The sequence below is a fragment of the Lepisma saccharinum genome, unplaced genomic scaffold (genome assembly GCF_977018435.1).
Source record: "Lepisma saccharinum unplaced genomic scaffold, izLepSacc3.1 HAP1_SCAFFOLD_443, whole genome shotgun sequence".
Taxonomy (NCBI): Eukaryota; Metazoa; Arthropoda; class Insecta; order Zygentoma; family Lepismatidae; genus Lepisma; species Lepisma saccharinum.
The window spans coordinates 198,753-219,921 of NW_028143140.1; the positions used below are offsets into that span (position 1 = coordinate 198,753).

At 37.4% G+C, this 21,169-nt stretch overlaps 1 protein-coding gene across 1 annotated transcript; it reads right to left on the reverse strand.

The window, feature by feature from the left end:
- Nucleotides 1–62: 62 nt before the first annotated feature.
- On the reverse strand, nt 63–20,152 carry LOC145982830 (mitochondrial dicarboxylate carrier-like). Its single transcript, XM_083116190.1, has 7 exons — nt 20,054–20,152; nt 18,330–18,482; nt 15,294–15,460; nt 7,073–7,280; nt 6,085–6,165; nt 3,348–3,404; nt 63–179 (listed from the first exon to the last, which is right to left on the reverse strand). Exons 1-7 carry the CDS (start codon nt 20,150–20,152, stop codon nt 63–65), a joined length of 882 nt encoding a protein of 293 aa, XP_082972316.1.
- Nucleotides 20,153–21,169: the final 1,017 nt, after the last annotated feature.

Below are 21,169 nucleotides of genomic sequence, written 5' to 3' on the forward strand. Positions count from 1 at the left end.
ACCCATAGATTTTATATTTTTTATAGTACAGAAATAAAATACACGACACTTTTACTTATTCATTAGTTTACAAATCTTAATTTTTTATCCACATATCCAAAATGTTCCCGTAATTGCTCAAAAAATACGAAGGTCAGGATTGTATGAGGACACAGACGAAGCAGTGCAGGAATATAGCCCTAGAAAGAGAATGTTAGAAACCAGTCATTTTAGTAAAGCCAGTCTCACTTCTCGATCGGCTTCTAGCTTCCTTACTTAACGATCGTGTGAGAGCTTCCTTTTATTCAGTTCTCGACAGAATTAGAAACGGTCTTTAAATCCATCGTTAATACCATAGAACTACCAATCAGAATTGCACACTGGCCAGATGAAGTAGGAAATAGAAGAAAGGTAATAGATGTTTGACTGTTTATTAAAGGCGAATAAAAACATTCGACTAATACAGCTATGTAAATGATTGAGGGGAACATTTTATTTGTTGAGTGAAGGGTCTACTAATTATTATTGTTTTAAATAAATACTTCATATGTCTAAATTTCCTACTGTTATACTGTTATTTTACTTCCACAACCAACGCGAATACTATTTTGAAGTAAACACTGAACTGCCACATATGTATACAGATGTACTTCTACTCTCTGGTATGTTGGCTGTAACAAATAGACTGTGCTGTGTGTAGCACCGCAGTAAATATATGCTAGTGTTGTAATGATATATAAATTCATCATCCTCCTCCTTTGTAGTTTCCTGCCTCTGGCTGGGTCAGCATAGAAGTCAAGCCTCTCCATTTTTTCCTGGTCTTCCACCACTCCTCACTTTCCACGGTGTTCCAATCTCGTCCTCTTCTCCTAACACACTCCGCTATCTGCTCTTTCCACCAACATATTGGTCCCCCCTTGGCCTTATTCCCACTCCTTGTGCATGGTAAGCTCTAACTGGTAGTCTTTCTGCATCATCCTCTTCATGTGTCCGAACCATCTCATCTGTGCCTGATCTATCCTGTCCTCAAGCTTCATGACACCCACTGTCTGTCGGATCTCCTCATTCCTTATTCTATCCCTTCTAGTCTTCCTTAAAAATGATGTCTTTAGATACAATGCTTTGATATATAGTCCACCATCCATTTGTCCTCTTCTGTTTACTTCCTCATCTATTCTTCCACTTCTCTCAATTATGCTTCCTAGATATTTGAAGCTCTCCACTACCCTCAACTCTTCCGCGTCCATCTTTATTCTTGGTTCATTTCTGGCTCTGTTGAATTGTGTATTGTAATTAGTTCTTCATGGACTTCAAAGTAAATTTTCACAATAAGTGTTCTAGGAGCAAAGAAGTGTCAATTAAATATATAATTAAATATACTTATTATAAGCACCACAATTTTCACACTTTGAATGTTGTGAAGTTTATGTACTTCATTTGACCAGTTCATATTGGAGAATATATTTCAAAACCGTACGAGAAGAGTTTCATTACAAAATGCAACTTCTATCGTAATATACAGGTAATGCAACTTTATGATAATATGTCCGTAAAGTGGTATATCAACTTGAAATAACATACGTTATATACTCACATTCACTGCCACGGTTTACATGTGCTTCATTTTTCAACAGTGTCAATGTTATTCCCTTATTATTTTAATAGAAAACATTATTTTACCACATCTTCAGTTATTAGCATCTAAACTTGTGAAGTGGTATGAAGTGGTATACAGTGTTTGTGTAGTCACCATTTTGAAAGATGCGATTTTAAGGATTGTGCGAGATCCCTTTTGCTGCCTTCGCGAACTAAAGAAGGAAAAAATCTTATGGTAGTTTATGGTCGGGAAGTGAGGACCTACTTAACCACCGTGTGAGACTGGTTTAACAATTGGTAGACGTTTGCTCTCAATGATGTAGTAAAGGATATAATGCAGCATTTAGAAATAAAGGGTTTTCCAATAAGAATGATATGATTTTGAAATTAACTGGCAACTATGCTTCAAATGTTTCACTATAGTGGAACCACGAGCAAAACAACCTGTGCAGACCCGCAGCTCCTGTGCACCGTACCCCTGCGAGTAGGGGAGGGAGAGAGTGTAGTGGGTCATGCTTCCTTATGGCCCGAGCTGAAGGGAAAGCTGCGCGGGCTTTTCGTCCCAAAGTTTTTTTCCTTGTGGTCGATCTATAGTTGTCATTTGTGTTTAGTATACTGTGACAATTCATCATGGCTAAATTCCCGCCTCGAGAACGTTTGGTTATTATCCAAAAAATTTATGGAAATAAACGTTCTTTTGTGAATAATTTTGGGCAAAAAATTATCTTCTCAGATGAAGCTCATTTCTGGTTAAGTGGATATGTTAACAAACAAAATTGTCATTTTTGGTGTGAAAACAATCCACAAGAGATTCACGAGAAGCCTTTGCATCCGTAAAAGGTCACTGTATGGTGTGGTTTATGGCATGGTAGCATCATCGGACCATTTTGTTTCCAAAACTAGGTAGGAGATGCATTTACAGTGACTTGTACCGATTGATGTTAACAGATTTTTTTTGTGGCCAAATTTAGATGAAATTCATTTGGAGGACATGTGGTTCCAACAAGATGGTGCCACATGTCGCACTGCTAATGCCACTATCGACGTATTGCAAGAACAGTTTGGTGAAAGGCTAATTTCAAGAAATGCAACTGTTGTGATTTAACTCCTTTAGATTGCTTTTTGTGGGGTTATTTGAAATCTATAGTCTATGCAAACAGACCATGGACCCTTGATGCATTAAGATTGAACATCGAATGCTGCATTTGTGACATTAGGCCCGAGTTATTGCACAAAGTCATCGAAAATTGGGTTCATCGAATTCACTCGTGTGCACGAAGTTGAGGTGGACACTTAAATGATGTGTTATTCAAAATATAATGTAATAAACTATGCTTCAAAATAATATAAAAAGTTCGGTTGTATCTGAAATAGTTTTTATTTTATTTCATTGTAAAATCATATTGTTCTTATTGGAAAACTCTATATTAGAGGTTTGCTGCGAGAGAACGACATGCACACATGAGGTAGTATCCAAAATTTTCAGAGCTAGTGCTACAACCTGTTACTATTGGCTACCATCACCATCGAAGTAGCACCCTTCCACATATACACACTGGTCTCAACAATTTGACACTTTTTAACTGTTAGCATATGGGAGCGCCTCCTGCTTGGAAACATTCCCCGGATGGGAACTTTTCAAGCACTTGCATAATTGTAATTGTTTTTAATGTAAAAAATGAATTTACCAAAAATGAAAAAAAAATCATGATAAATAAAAACTTGTCGATTTCATTATTGCAAAAAAATAAGCTGTTTTTTTTTTTACTAACCTTGTAGAATGCTAATGGTCCCAACTTAGCGATCTGGATAGTCAGGCCAACAATGTTCTGCAATGGAAGGAAAAAAAATAGTACTTAATAATATAGCTGTACATTTTTGTGGACAAACTAGTTACAAATAAGGCTCAAATTTGGTGCGTAATGTAACATTGCCATGTTTTAGTCATTGATAAACCATCAAACCAGATTCGTTTCTCTGTTATATTCTCTCTCTCCTTCATTTGGTTAGTGACACTAATGACATCTAACAGTAGTGGGAACCAATTATTTGTTCTCAATCGTGAATTATTTCTCCAGTCATGTTAGATGGCAGGCAGCAAAGTCCTGAGAACTGGGTGGACAACGAGGTAGACTATTATAAGTTTTTCATTTTCACCTTTCAAATAACCTAATGTAAAAAAAATTGCGTTCCCTTTTCAGTACAAGTATATTAGAACTACCTTCTTTTTTTTTGCAGCTATATTCAGTACAAGTATATGAGATCTACCTTCTTTTTTGCAGTTATAGATTACCATAAATGTGCAATAAACACACACCTATTCCTGTTACTTTCAAATCCAAAATCAAAGTAGCCTTGTAAGTTGTGGACCTTGTGTGGTACCCTTCTTTGTTGAACTGGCCAAGGCAATTCAAATGCATTGTGGAACAATGATTCAGTGTTGCCAACTCTTCATGGAAAAGGTGCTGGATGAATGTTAAATGCATTGCCAAAATGTGTCTTGTATTATATAAAATTTGTATTACAATCAGCAAATGCCAATGATCAGCTGCTATGACTCATAAGTAGATAAATTGTTTTATGAAGACTATAGTCTTCTTGGGGAATAGGAGTCTGATTTCGATGAGAAACTATTTTAGGCAGTGGCTTGGCGTGACTTTTTGAAAAGTATTACCGGCCATCAGACGTTATCATCTCCACATTACCCCCCCCCCCCCCACACACACACACAAAAGAACAACATGCCTTTGATCTAGATTTTTATTCATTTTGTTCTTTTTGTTTTTGCAATCCGCTCAATGATTTAGCCACAATCACTCCTAGAAAGAACTACCACTTATGAGAGAGTTACCGTGAAAATCCAGTGAATAGTAGTCGAGGCTTGTCAACCATCTCTGTTTCTTTGCAAAGATGTGGAAAGGGGAAGAAGAGCCACACATTTCTCGAGTCAGTTGGACGTTTGTGCAACAGACGACAGACGACAGAATTCCCCTCCTCCAGTGGTGGAAGGGAAGTCCAGATGTACGTACTACTGTTGCCAACTTAGTTTTTGGAGCAAGGTTTGTCCAAATCACGAATCACATCAAGTACTTATATTTTCGTCTATTACGTAAACCGTCTCGGTTGTAGTTAAATCCAGCTTTGACTTTGCAGTCTAGCTCTAGTTGCTTCAGAGAAATAGTATCCCGGTTTTAGGCAGGATTTAGCTCTTATCTGGAAATCCAATGTGACAACACTTGCTGATCTGATAGGCTGGAGTGGCAACTGGGCCCCTAAACAGGCATATGAATAATCCCCTAGCACACTTGCCTCTACAAATATTTCCCCGCTCTTCCCTTGCATTGGCACCCTTTCCTCTTGTTACCTCTTGAGGGTAGCAGAATGGCCTGCCTCTTCGCTTTTGTCGGCTGCAGAAAAAAATGTCGTCTGCAATATACACTCGACTGCAACGCTGTCGGTTAACGTATTTAACAATGTTGTTATTTTATTGAAAAAAACTTTGATTTCTTTACATTTTTCTGTTACCTGCGGTAACACCAGATACATCCACACCACGCCTCTGACTTTAGGTGAAACACTGTAAAGGTCTTATTCAAGGATTGAAGTTCAATCCTTTTGTTACTTTCACTTCCTCAATGATAGTGGTATCATCGTGAAGCTTGTAATCAAGAGGTCTCCAGTTGATACTTGGTGGAGGCATATAGTGGATCATCATTTGCAGTTTTGTAACTTGAGTTGATTTTCTGCCACTTTGGCTGATTGCAACAATGAGGATGATGAAGTGACACTTGCAAAGAATGCTCATATCAAAGCTGGGATTTGAACCCAAGTACTTTGATGGCAAAATTGGATCCTACTAAGTCCAGTACCAATTAGCCTATCTGTGCATTAAGTAGACTTGAAGGAAACTCATAAGATGCTTTGTTACTCGGGAACAGAAAAGAATTGTTTATGCTGCTAACTTCTGAAAATCTTCGCAAGTAAATGCTTTCCAAGCATGTAAGTTTCATCCTGGTTTTGGCAAATAAAGTACTGAAACCTTTTTCTTTCTGAATTTCTATGTAAAGTTGCAAGAAATTTGATGTATTTTAGGGTCACGTGTTACATTAAGAGGAGGAAAAAATCATTTTCACCACACACTTCAAGTTTTATGTTTAAGATTTTATCGCGGTGGCTCAGTCGGTAACGCGTCTGACTACCATGCTAAAGGTCCCGGGTTCGATCCCCGGCCGGTTCAAATCCGGGAACTTTTCTAACGGTGGAAGCGGTCCCGGCGCCTACCCAGCATCGAATAACATGGGTACCTGGGGGAAACCCTGGGGGGTAAAGGCAGTCAGGGGCGTGATGCTGATCACATCACCCCCACTCACGACCAGATCAAGCGTTACCCCCACACCCCCTATACGCCTTCATGGCATGGTGCTATGCACAGGGGAACACTTTACCTTTTTTTTTTTTATTTTAGCTTTAGTATTTTCTTGTGCAAAGTAAATGAATGCATAACTATACCTTATTTTCACCTGGTTTGGCATTCATTGCTCTTGTTTTTATCACATCTAATGGCTGGGTGAGGGTTGTCGCTATAATTCCCTGGAAATAGAATATGCTGAAGAAATTACTCGCAACAAAAAAAAAATATACAATAAAAATTTCAAAGTACTTCAAAATACACATGTAAGTTCTAATGAGAAAAATGGAAAGGAAATGCTTACACGTTCCTGCAATTATCTATACATTAACAAACTGAAACCCTAGCTTTTGATGGATAAGATAAAAGTAAAAATGAAGTCTCCAAAAAATAATTTCGCTCATATTTTCCACATGTCCACTTTTCATTTTTGTTTTCTCTTGTTCATTACATCTTTGAATTTTTTTATTGTTTCATCATATTGAACCATACGGATGGGTGTGTAAACCTTAAATTATGAGGTCTGTATAACCGTAGGCACAGCAGAATTAAAGTAGCAATAAATATTACAGGTTTCGTAGTTGCGAATTAAATACAGTACATATTCCACTGAGTAGAAAGAAAATTAATTGCACACTCCCTGTTTCTACTCTATTGTTATTCTTTGATGATTTAATAAATCTGGAAGGAATAATCATGCACGCAGTACACTTTATTACGAATTTTGCAGTCGGTGTAAGAACGTGTACTTGTACAATTACACTCATCACCCATCACCACATTTGTTCACTTCATTTTGTAGAGTGGGAAGCAATTTGCAATATTTATGCATTCCACTGTGCCACCAGTATAAAACTATCCAAGGTAAGTTAATAGTAAATAAAAAAAAAAGCAGTGCGACTACTACTTTGGAGGAGGAGTTTTCATCTCGTTCATTTCATCTTTCATTCTGATTGGAAAAAAACAACATAAAAGTGAACAAAAATAATATTGGGCAATTTTCACTCTTGTATTTAGCAACATTACTTTGCAAGAAAGGTAAGAAGAGATAAGACCAACTTCAAGTGTACAACAAGGAAGAATACTCACTGCTCCGGTGCTAGCGAGAAGGTGAGTAGAAATGTTATCTTTGAGGTGAACAATCTGAATAAGATTTGCCTTCAGGAGATCATAAAAGGATAATTGGCCAATTGTCATTACTACAGCACGTACAGTTGCACTTGATGCTCCAGAGAACAATCCAGCAAAACCACTTTCTTGGTACACCACTTGCAGGCCGTGAATGGCGTGTCTGTACCTTGAAAATATAAGCAAACAAAATTCTTTGGTTAGCTTAGGTGGAGTTTATGTGATTTGTTTTGTGATGTCCATCCAAGTTATTTTGTTTTAAAACTACAAAACAATAATAATAGTAAATTATGTTTCTTTTTCTGTTCCAAATTCAAAAGGATGAACAAGTTCCAGCGAAAACTGGATTGATTTGGTTTATTTTACTTTGCTTTTCTGCCATTTTGGCTAATAGCAAAGATGAGGATGAGTGATATGATAAAATTAATGAAGGGACACTTGCTAAAAACACCCATCGCCAATCTGGGATTCAAACCTGGCACCCCTGGCATCATAGCATGGTGTGTGAACCAGTCTGCCATGGAGGTCAGCACTGGATTACCCATGTGATACATTTAACGTTCATGGTTTCAATAAAGCCATGAAACTTGACCTCCATTTTCATTTTATTTTTTTCATCTTGATTGCCTGCTTCAGTAGTCACCTGAAGTTTCAAGATAGAGAAATTAAGGAAAACATGAACAGAGTGGCAAAGGACCTGGAAAACCGGGAAAAATCAGGAAATTTGAGAGGTCAAAAGAAGTCAGGGAATTTTGTCTTTAGTTTTTTTTTATGTGATGGAATGAATGTGCCAGGCGTTTGCTTTGAAAGATGTCGTTATGAAGTGCTGCATGGAAACAGGACATCTTGTTGCTATATCTCGCCCTCGACTTTTAGGCCCCTTTTATGCAGAACACAACCATGGCGCCAGAAACCAGTGATGGCAGAGGGAGGGGAATTTCCAGAGGGGCAGAAAAAATTGATAAGCTTCTAAATACAGGGTGTCCGGAATGGGACTGACTGTTTTAGAGAGAGAGCGAGAGAGACAGAGAGATCCTCTCTCTCCTCTCTTTCTCTCTCTCTCTCTCTCTCTTTTAAAAGTGTGTGGTTTCAATATGGTTAGAGATAGGGAAGAAAGAAAACATGCATTTTGAAGGAAAACTCAAAAAGTTTTATTGGTATTACTTACAAGTCATTGTAACTCAGTATAACTCCACATGAGCTCCATTTGTGAGTCAAAATATCCAGCCTGAATTCAATATCTTTCCACGTATTCTGTAACATCTGAGGTGTGACAGAAGCAATGATGTTCCGAATGTGGGTTATCAGTTCAAGGTTACGAACCTTTTCACCGGAATACACAATGTCTTTCACATACCCCCACAGGAAAAAGTCCAGAGGGGTTACATCAGGGGAGCATGGTGGCCACCTAATTGGCCCATCACTGCCTATCCAACTTTCCGGAAATTCTGTATCAAGATACTCCCTCACTTGTAGGCTCCAATGTGGCAGGGCACCATCCAATTGGAAAATCACTTGAGGTTGGAAATGTTGTAATTGGGGAACTGCAAAGTTTTGTAGCATGTCTAGGAACACATTTTCTGTTAAAACGCACCAAACATTCAATTTTGGACCGTCTGTGGAATGTTCCACATACGCATGTGGATTCTGATCCCCATATCCTAACATTGTGTCTGTTAACACAGCCAAACAAGTGAAAAGTTGCTTTATCTGAGGAAACAATGTTCGATAGAAAATTATGCTGATTATCAATCTTGTGTAGAATTTCATTGGCAAATGCTAATCTTTTTGGCTTGTCGTTAGGCTTAATTTCTTGCAACAATTGCAACTTATACACAAACGTAATCGTTTATGTACCACATTGTGCACAGTTGACCTTGGAATTCCCAGCTGCCTGCTCGCTGCACGAATTACTTTCTCGGGCTATGTGTGAAACACTCTCTTATTGACTCCACCCGTTCGTCTGACACACGTGATTTACCACCACTGTGAGGTTTCACTACACTCCCTGTCAATAAAAATTGTTCCTTCCATGCCTGGATACTGTTGCGTGATGGAGGATCTTTGTGGTAAACACGTCGGAAGTTTCGTTGCACTTGAACAACACTTTTTGTCTCTGCAAACCACCACACGCATTGCGCCGCCATTTTTCGTTTCAGCGATACTAGCGCCATCACCGGTAGTCATACAACTATCAAAATTTGCTGAACAAAACTTTTTGAGTTTTCTTTCAAAATGTATGTTTTCTTTCTTCCCTATCTCTGCCCATATTAAAACCACACACTTTTAAAAACCGTCAGTCCCATTCCGAACACCCTGTATTACGTGGAAAATTCATTGATTTATCATTTGTTCTTGTCTGCATGGGAGTAGTAAAGGGACAGAACTGTCAACAGATGGAGTGGATTGGGGGGGAGGCACCATCTGATAGTTGTCGTACTACGGCATTTTGTCGGACATTCTGAAGGAACATTGAAACAAATAAGGCCGCTATGCAACCCTGTAATTTGTAGAATATCATGCTACAGCATGAACATTGTAGGCTCCATTGATGCATATGATTTTTGTTGGATATCATAGTCGAATTAATGTTGAACTTTGACAAAATGTCTCACTACAACATGCATCAAAAATCGCATGCATGGCAGTCTTGTGGAATTGATTTTTGTTGAATGTCTTCAGAGTGCAACATCTGACAAAAAATCGCATGCATAAACAGAGCCTTGTATATCCAAGTTTCTCTGGTGTTGTACCACATTTCATTCAACAAACTTTTTGGGTTTGTTTGTGCATGCGATTTTTGTCAAACGTTACAGTTCGATATTTGTCATTCTGCTACATCCGACAAAAATGGCATGCATTGCTCTCTTGTGAATCAAATGTTTCTTGGATGTTCCAGTGTGACATTTTTTGTCTTTTACGATGTTTGTCGGATGGAACATCCAACAAAATTTGCATGCATAAACTGAGTCTCCTTATTAGTCTGTTGTTGTTGCATCACTGCAAATATGCTGCTAGAATTTTATTACTCTTCTGGCTCATTTAACCTTATTTAATGTAGCAATGCATACGAAGGTTTTCTTTCATCATCCAGATGTAATATTGGTTTTGCATAAGTTAACGTACATTTACAATGACATTGCACTTCGATATCAAGAAGAAACCAGCAAATCGGGACGTAGTAGTTGAAGAATAATATCACGAAAAAGTGAAACAGAAAGCTGTATTGGTAAATGTTATACAAATTTGACAAGTGCATACACCCAACCTCAACACTCCCATTGCAATTCACAACCCTCTCTGTCCTGTCTGTTTAAACTAGTGAGAGATGGTTATTAATCGGTCACTGAGTGAAGTTAATGTCCAATGTTATGAAATAAAATACAAATAATAATTACTTTAATATAATTACTTGAATAATTTCTCTGCCAGTCCTGCTAAATGTTCACTTTTCATATACTGATTTATACGAGTGGCATCCAGAAAGTAAGTTCCAATTAATAGGGACCTTGATATTTCTCAAACGCGATAACAGTGAAAAATGTTAATTGCTACGAAGTAGTGTTTATGAATGTGCAGTGATCTCTGGACACATTTTTCACCCGTTCAAAATAGCGAAATAATGCAAATTTGGCATAAATGTGAATTGTTGGCATTTCTCACGAATTTTTTAAAAAAATGTGCTTTAACAACGAAAAATACAGTGATATTCAACATTCTTGTCTTTTTTAGGCTTAAAAAATAAAATATGTCATATTTGTGCATGTTAAGTTTTCCAACATTTTATCCAAGAGAAAAGTAAAATGCATGTTATATGTGAAATAATTCCAACAGCCACATTAAATCACGTATTTCCCATGATTTTTTCAACTTCTATCAGAACAATTGGCATCACAGAGCAAAGTGGCAGGTTTCTGACAGGAGATTGAGTGTGTATCTACTGTAACACTGAGCCGCATCATCAGTATTTGTAGTGAGAAGTGGTGCAATTTTAGCGGAGATAGAGTGCTGACCTACCGCCACAGGGGAGTCATAACATCAGCATTTATTGAGCTAGAAATAATGGAAAATAAATTCCTCAAAAATCGGTTCCAACATATTAAACTATCACGAAAATACGTAGACGATGTGACCTACAATTTAAAATAATAGTTTGAAAAGCACACTGAAAGTATATGTTTTGGTATATTTGGCAGAAAAAATGTTCTAAACTAAAAACGTGAATTTTGAGAAACTTATCAATGAAAAAGTAAAGAAAAATACACAATGCGGCAATTTGGTGCAAGCTTGCTGTGGTGCGAACAAGTAACGGGTATCTCACGAACAATCGACGCAGAGCTTGTTGACCTTGAGCGACATTGCTGCTTGTGGCATTGTTGAATGTGGGCATGTGTCGTGAAAGTGCATCCGTCGTGATTTCAACATGGAACAAAGAGCAAACATCAAGGGAGCTCTTGGGTAAAACTGCTGCAGAAACGTTTGACATGTTGTATCAAGTCTATGGGGACAATTGTTTATCCTGTATGCGTGTATTTGAATGGTTCAGGCGTTTCAGTAAAGGACGGGAGCCAATTGCACATGACAAGCATCCAGGTGTAGCAGGGACGGTGAGAACACCAAACTGGTTGAGAAAGTGAGGATAATCATTACTGAAGACTGAAATTTCAGACAGACTGTTACTGCTGCATTTTATCTTGAGGTACTGAAACGTTTGGTGCAAAAAATAACACTGTGAGGCCCGAGTATCGGGATGATGGCAGGTGGCGTCTGCTCCATGGCAGTACCCCAAGTCACAAGACTGTGATTGCGAAGAACTTTTTGACCCTAAATTGACTCTGTGTGTTGTCACACTCTGCCTACTCACCAGATATGGCTTCGTGTGATTATTTTTTATTCCCTATACCAAAATCTGCACTGAAAGGTTCCTACTTTTATGATGTACCAACAATCAAGAAGGCTACTACATGGATTTTAAAAAGCATTACACAAAACGAATTTCAGCAATCCTTCCATGCACTGGTAGGCATTGCGCTACGATGTGTGGATGCAGGAGGGTCCTACTTTGAATGATCCAAGGTAAATAACTTTTTATGAAGACTAGTTTATTTTTTACAGCACCAGTCTCGATTTCAAATTGCCACACTGTATATAATGCCAATTTTTGGTGCCATAATATATCGGTAGCTGTTACGTGAAATTGATTTAAAACTTTTGGGTGTGTCGCCATTTTGCACCTTTGAGTATATACGGGAAAAAATCCCATTACCTTTATACAGGGTGACAATTAATGAACTATATGAAGTAAAACAGAAATTAGTGACAAACCACGCAGTACACAAACTGTACTGCACATGTAAACGGCACTACAGACATTCGGATTTAGGTTATGACATGTTCGGTATGTCTGCCATCTCTGGCGATGATGTGGGGCAGACGAACAGCAAAATTCTGCATGACCCGCTGAAGTGTTGAAACATCGATGCTGTCGATGACCTCCTGAATGGCAGTTTTCAGCTCGGCAATGGTTTTGGGGTTATTTCTGTACACCTTGTCCTTAACATAGCCCCACAAAAATGAGTCACATGTGTTCAGATCTGGGGAATATGGCAGCCAAGCGAGACCCCTTCCAGTTGCCTCTGCGTAACCCAGAGCCAGAATGCGGTCCCCAAAATACTCCTCCAGGATGTCAAACACTTCCTTTGCGCCTAAATTGGACTGTTATTGCTAGCATAATAGGCCTTCACAAGTGATATATGATCCTGCACACTGTACCGTGACATTTTCACTTGCAAATGGCCGACATCAACACGTTGCGTGCGCATACGCATACAAATTCTGATCATGCCCTGTGTCCAGCCACGCAGTTTGGACATCATCACGCGAACCATTCAGAAATTGTGACTGTTTTATTTCTTATAGTTCATTAATTGTCACCCTGTATTAAAAAGGGGTATGGAACATAACTTCCAAGGTATCAAACTCGCACGAACATAAGTAGGCCATGTGACCTACAATTGAAGACAGTAGTTTATAAATACCATGAAGGTATAATTTTATGTATATTTTCCACGAAATGTGCTTAAATGAAAATGTGAATTTTGGGAAAAATAACATCGAATATTAAAAATAATATAAAAGAATAACACCAAAGATAATGAAAAATCAAAGTCCCTACCGGTTAGGCATAAATAAAGAAGAATGTGAGTAGTAATTTATTGCATTAGTTAGAGTGACTCCTAACCTAATTTTCGGTGGAATCACTACCGTTGTTCTGGCAGTTGTTGTAGCATGGCATTAAATTTTGTATGCCATGCCATATGTGTCTCTCAGCAAAGACTGGAACTATTTGTACTACAGTGTAACTGTCAAAACCTTGTCCTGCCAGAAACTTCTTCAGCTGAACAAAAATATGAAAGTCGGTACATGCAAAGCCGGAACTGTGGTCCAAGATCTCTCATGATGTGATGCAAAAGAGCCCACATGTTCTCAGCTGTATGGGGTTGTGCACTGGATTGGCCTTCCATGAATTGTCTGCACCATCGTCTGACCATACTATCGCTCACGACGTCGGGCCTGTACATCTCACACAATTACTGGTGGCTATATGCCGGATTCTGAGCATGCAACAATCTGATTACCACACGTACCTCGCAGTCGACGGGAGAGAGTGTATGAGAGTTGTCATCTGTAACCTAAAATGGTTGCGCTGCGACTCCACCAGATTGCATCCACTTTTTTCTGCCTACATATGTGTGTCATGCTCCAACCACTAGCGTCGCGTACAGACGCCATTGGAACTTTTTCTGGATGCTCCTCGTGTATAAACTTTTGGAAGCTGTTATCAATAACATGTTCCTGTTTTAATATTTGATTATCTAAATCAGGCACCTGTACAAAGAAGTAGATTCTCCTTCTATAAATTGCTTGCATTAAATTTTTTTTTTCATACATCCCTATATACCCTTTTTGCCAGCAATAATGGTATAACTGCATGTAGTCAGTTTCACAGTATTTCATGTGGATATACTGTGAATGTTTGTACTGAAGGAAACATCCCATTGATAATGAAGGAAATATGACACTTTGTTTTGTACGAATCAATTGTTTCACTTATGTGCAAGAGTTAAGTTGTTTGCTTCATAGATAAAGAGAAGTAGGTAAGTATATGCATCAAAAAATAAGTCTGCACTCACGGTTCTTGCAAGCAGAGGGTTCCAAACCTCAGTGGAAATATCAACATATAATAACGAGAAAGGCTAAGGATATTGAAAAATTACAAAACTTCTTTTTTCATCAATCACACTTCACTCTAATCTCATTTAGTCGTAATTTTAAAAATAATCAATTAAATTATTGAAAACTGGCTGCATATCAAAAAATCCCATAATCCCTTCCTAGCTTGTGAATTGTAATAATTTTCAAATTTTCAATTTTCAGTTTGAATACAAATCATAGGGAAATGTAAATTTCTTGGAAGCCAGTATGGGTACTTAATACAATACATACCTGGATCTGTATGACTTTCTTATTTCCATTTGCAAGGACATGGATTTGGTTTATATTTGTCAGGAAAAAATGTAAATTTTGTCCTGGAAAACCTGGAAAAGTCAGGGAATTTTATTTCTGCATGTAGCCACCCTGATGAAGCATTTTCTACCATCTGTATCTGGTTATAGTAGGATGCAGCAGTGGTAGTTGAAGGGCATCCTCCCTAGTCTAGCTGTTAATGTTTGGTAGTTTCAGCGGGAATTACATTTCAAACAATATCCAAATGAAGATGCTGCAGGAATTTCTTGGGGTGTGCAGGATCTCGAAAAGTTGGTACCAGGAACGAGAAACAAGTTGCCCATCCTGATACCAACTTTGGGAAATGATTACCAGACTTTTCAGGATCCCAAACAGTCGGGAAATTCCCAATGGTCATTTTTAAAAGTGGTTAATTATCTATGTTTTCTGCATTGTAAGTGCATGAAACTTCATGGAAATTGTTAGTTCCTATTTCATAAATGCAGAAGCAATCACTCAAAGGAAAAATGGCATGTAGAATTCGAGATTTTCACAGTGTCAGTTAGTCTCTGTTCCGCAGAGCCCTAGGAATTTCCCCTACAGGATTTTTTTCAAAAACTACACTTGTAGGATTACTGGATAATGATATTTTCCTGTAAGTAGAATTCTCACTCACTGTCTTCGTTGCTCCAGGGGAAGTTTGATGTCATTTTGCATGCGAACGTTCACCAAATCTCCAGGAGTTCCAACAAGACCTCCAAGAGCACCAGCAAAACCAGCCAGACCCACTGCTATGGGGAAAGATAGGTTTTCTCCTTTCTTTGTAAAAGACTTCTTTCCAGCCTAGAAGTAAAGAATAAATTATTCATTGTCATTATTTCATCATGGTTTTTCTTAATTTAGGTTAAACTATTGAATTATATGCAGCATCTAACATCAACAAGAGATGAATCATCATTAAGAGCAAACAGGAGTTTTAGGGATGAGTGAAAGACATTGTTTGTGGGCTAATGAGATTCTGGTGCCCCTATACCACCTCTGCTGTTACCTTGGATATGGGGACTTCAGTTTTGGTCATAATTTCTCCAAAATATGATTTTTAACCAAGGCATTCTTTGATTTGTAAGATTTATTCTATATTTTGTTGAAGAACTTGTCCTCATAGAACATGATGGTGCAAATAATCTAAGTATCAGGTCGTTACACATGAAATTTCAGATTTGATAGTGAAACTTCAAACAACAGTAACTCAGTGGCAAGGAACTAGGCTAGACCGTTCTATGCTATACATTTCTCCCAATGAGATACTACTGCATTAATGCCTCTTTCGTTGAAGTTGGCGTTCTGTACTCTAGCAACTCCTCATAGGCGATTTTGAAAGCTGCTTCATTGGTGAACCTTTTCGCCACCAAATAATGGTCCAAATGTGTAAGAAAGTGGCAGTCGGTTGGTGAGAGATCTGGTGAGTATGGTGGATGTAGAGGAGAGGAGAGAAGTATGCGTATTGGCTAACATCCATATTGTATCTATATGATCGCATGGCACGCCTTCAACTTATGTTTTCTTGAAATCCGACATTTCATGTGCAATGACCGATAGCAGGGTGGATAAAAATCATGATTTTTTATTTTAAAAAAACAAACATTTTTGTTGATTTTTAAATTTAAATCCGATTTTTTTTTTTAAATCATGCTTAAAATTACTTGCATGGTTTTTGGCATGTTTTTTTATGGAAAGGCTTTTTCTAATAAATGGCCCTGTAAAGTATTTGAACAGTTTGATTAAAGCAAATAAGAAATGTACATAAACATAACATTTTTCTGTTTCTGATACTGTAACTACGTACTATGGAGTTTATTAATTAAACTAATAATAATTTCAGTAACTTTTCTTCCAGTGAAACTAAAACATTCTGGATGTACTCTATAATTGTACCTTAAAATATTAACTTAAATATTTTTATAGTGTTTGTACCTGAATTTTGTTTTTTAATGATAGTTTGAATAATATCAGCTGCCATGTTTATTTACAGTCTAATGATATTGACACTATTTATGGTTTAACATGATTAGTATTTTGTATATTTTCTACACAAAATGTTTGCTATTTTTGCCCTTAAAATTGTTGAATTTTAAGTTAAGAGAAATCATGTGTTTACATTTCCTTTCGTATGAGCTTCGCACCATCAGTACATATACCGGGTTATTCAAAATGATGGATACACTTTCATTCATGTATATTTCCTTGAATATACATTGAATATGAATAATATACATACAAGAGAGAGGGGAAGGTCTAAAGTTTCTAATATTACCGCTAGAGCGCAGTTGCATAACCTAATACTCGAGTGCGCATGCTCGTGCCACCAAGGACCCTTCAGTTCAGTTCCAAGTAAGATGGCCACCATGCAGCACAAGGTTTTCTGCGAGCTTGAGTCGGCAAACCTGAATCGGCAACAGCAGTGCAGCGAGCATTCCGTCTTCGATTCGGCATAGAACCACTATTTAGGAGGAGCATATACCGTTGGTTTAACCAATTTCATCAAACTGGATGTCTCGGCAAAGGAAAAAGAACGAGCCGACCTCGTGTGTCAGAGGATAATGTAAGACGAATTGAAGGCAGTTTTGTGCACAGTCCTAGAAAGTCAACTAATGCAGCTAGCTGAGAACTTGGAATACCTCAAGCAACTGTATGGCGAGTTTTGAGACGCCGTTTCTCAATGAAGCCCTTCCTCACCGATGGATAGGTCGCATAGGAAATGAAGACCTGACTCTTCTGTCGTGGTCCCCGAGATCTCCTGATGTCACACTATGTGAGTTTTTCCTGTGGGGGTATGTCAAACTCTGGCCAACCTGCAGAACCGTATCACAGCTGCAGTGAACTCGGTTACACAAGAGATGCTTCTTCGTGTGTGGAATGAGTTCGGCTACCGCTTAGATGTTTGCCGAGCAGCAGGTGGCAGCCATATTGAACATCTGTAACCTCTATTGTAAGATTGTAAACTTTAGACTTTCCTCTCTCTCTTGTATGTATATTATTAATATGTAATGTATATTCAACAAAATATACATGAATGAAAGTGTATCCATCATTTTGAATAACCCTGTATTTTATTTCCTTTATTTTCCTATCTTAGAACCTAATAATAACCATTAAATGATTACGAGACCAAGAGTAATGTACTTTCACCAAAAGTGTTTCTGATATCTACAAAATCCTTATGTATGTTATTGTATAAATTATTATTTAGAGTGATTTAAATCGGTGATTTTTTAAATCAATCCACTCTGCCCGAATTTTAGCTTTCCTGGCAACAAGTGTTCTCAGGTTACCAGCCAGGTTAAGCCAGCATTAGAGCCCAGCATTTCAAGGGCATACATTGCTCAAATCTTCAGGGTGCTTGAAATGTTGGATGCTAATGTTGATTTAACCTGGCAAGTAACCCAAGAATGCTTATATGAACCTAAGTAGTTATGATTCCCCCTTTTACAATCAATCAGAGAAGAAACAGTATAACCATCGACTTGCTTGTGTTATTGAGGCTTGTTCAGAACTCGAGGATTTTTATCAGGTTAAAATGCATGTAGCATAGCGGCATTTTCCTTGAGTCCTCTGTATAATTCATCATATCAAAATTGATCTCTGTAGAATATTGATAATATAAAAAAAAATCTAAACTTACTCATGATAATTTGATACTCCATGCACTTACCTCATAGACCCCAAACCTTGTAGTAGAGTATGTAAGTTGGCGAAGTATAGAACCAGATATCCCAGAATACAAAGAAAGGATGCCTTCAGATCGGATGATATCCACAGTATGCTGAATAATTGAAATACCTTTTTCTTGTGTTTGAAGATGGACCTATAATGAATATGCAATTATTATCATTGCAAACCTACACCTGATTTTATATGTTCGTGCAAAAGGACATATTTTATCATAAAAACGTTATGAAAAATGAAGGCTTCTTAGGTATTTTCGTCAATGACGTTGATGAATAATATGTATATTTTTCTACGTAAGGTATCTTCCAATGTAAAACATAATATTCAATAACTGCTTACAAAATTACTTAATGTAAGTTTTCCATATACCATTATAATATTTAGAAAATAAAAACTAGGCTTGAACCATCGATAATATAATAATAATAATAATAATAATATATTCACAAGGAACATATTTCATCCAGGTCTTCTTCAAGAAAAATAAAACATTATGTAAAAGGTAAAAGTTCAAGATTTTTTAAAAAAATGAATGATGATGTACAAGATGACAGCTATATGGGTACACCCATTGCTTTTTTTCTGGGAAGAAAGTTTCTGGTACTCTTGAAATTCGTTTGTTATTGTGTTCATTATAAGAATGTTATATGTTTGTAAGTGAACATCTACAACAAGGTGTTTGGTACTACTTTACTATACCGGAGACACCTATCAATGATTTATTTCGCAATTTTTTACATTGCTAACATACTATTCTGCATTGCGGAACATTTCTTTAGGTGAAATAATGAATTCCTAACGAAAATAATGTCTATTTCTTACATTAACGAGTACTTACTGTTGTTCTTTATTTCCCACAAATCATCCACCGGTAGCTCCAAAAACCATTGACGTTAGCCCAAAAATTCATGATAGCCCCACGAACCATCACGGGGACGAGGTATGCCTACTAGGTTAGGTTCCATTAGCACTCCTTTTGTTCAATTTAGCATATACGGACAATATCGGTTTTTCTCGATGAAAGAAAATACATGGAATTATTTTAATTTTAACCTTCCACGTCCTGCATTCCACTTTTTTCTTCAAGATTCCGTGTTGAATTACAAATTCCACGGCATCTTCCACAGCGGCAACAACTTCACGACACATCCTCGACACGTCATCTTGTAGCAGTAGCAATAGTGCATATTGTGCTCTTGTGCAGAAAGCAAATGGCGGCAGCAGCAATAGTGAGTCGGAAAGAGATTTTCGTAGAAAACCACATGCATTCGCATTAAAATGGATCAAAACTACATTCCCAAACATCAACAACGCTACAGAAAATGATTTGCGTAAGTACTTTCTCCTGTAAATTTGAAGAAATCCGTCTCCGGTATAGTAAAGTGTTACCAGGTGTTTGACAGTGTACCAACAGAAAAAAACACTGGGTACATCACTTAATTGAATATTGTTTTCATATATGTGCATGTACACTTATAATGGAGCAAAGTAGTAGTACTTTTGAATGTAGAAAGAAGGCTTTGCTGCAATTAAAACCAGTTTTCTCGCTAATCCATCCACAATTGGCTATTGGTTGATTCCCCAGTGTCGGGCAGGTTTTATATTGTATAGTTTCAATATGCATTCATGCATCTTTGAACTTGACTCAATATTGTGAAGTAGAAACCTCAAACTTAGGTTGCAAAGCTCTGAAAAAACATTATTTACCTTCAGCAGATCAAGTGGATGAGTCACACATGCAGCAAGGCTAGCTGCAATCCCACCAAAATACCATCTGCCTTGTTTCTTCTCTTTATATTTTGACATTTCTATAATTTTACTTACTTACATCATTAGACTTTGGAAACTGGTCATATATGAAACTCAAGTAATATTCTACAGAGATTGAACTAGATTCATGTTGTTTAATTGCTAAGGAACTGCTTATGTATAACTATTCTCAGATTCATGTTATTAACAAAGTTTTAGAAAAGAAGACACCCTAGGAACCAAAATTGAAGAAAACAGCACAATATCACAGTGTCAATATTCAGGTCTGTTAGTGTGTAATAATATGAATCACAAAGTTCCCCAAATTCTGTTATTACCTTTTTAATATGTATATGTGTATTATGTATGGGGGAGGGGGGTTGCAGTTACCACTTTGGTTTTATCTGAGTTCTTTACTGCCTTAATTTGAAAATTTAGTTTTCTCAAAATTTCTAGGGAGCTGTAGCCCCATTTCCAGATCGACTTTCAGCTTCCTAACTTGTAAGAGCTACCCCAAATCCCACAGTAGTTTTAGCTTTCATCGCAAAACAAACAAACTTGTTTTGAATTTAACAATAAAATGTCAATTTCCCAGGGATGTAGCTAGGTTGATCACTTGGGGGAAAGGGGGGGGGGGCTAATGTCATAATTTTCTCTATCAAACCATTAAGAAAAATAACAACATTATGTTTAGATTTTTAGAATCCTGCAGGACTTTTGATACATTTTTTCAAAACGTTCAATTTGACATTAGCTAATAATGGAAAACAAGAACACAAACTATATTTTTGAAAACCAGAAAATGCACGATAAATGCATTCCAAATATAATTATGGCATAACTTCAATGTCAGAATTTTCTCTATCAAACCATTAAGAAAATTAACATTATGTTTAGATTTTTAGAATCCTGCAGGACTTTTAAGACACGCTGTATATATGTATAGATATATGAAGGGTAGGGGGATACAATACAAGGAGTCAGAGACGCAACCACAAATTTTTGTCTGGGAGGTGGTTTAAGTATTGAGATCCATTGGTTTGGCATTTCCAGAAATTTTTATCGAAGTTCAGC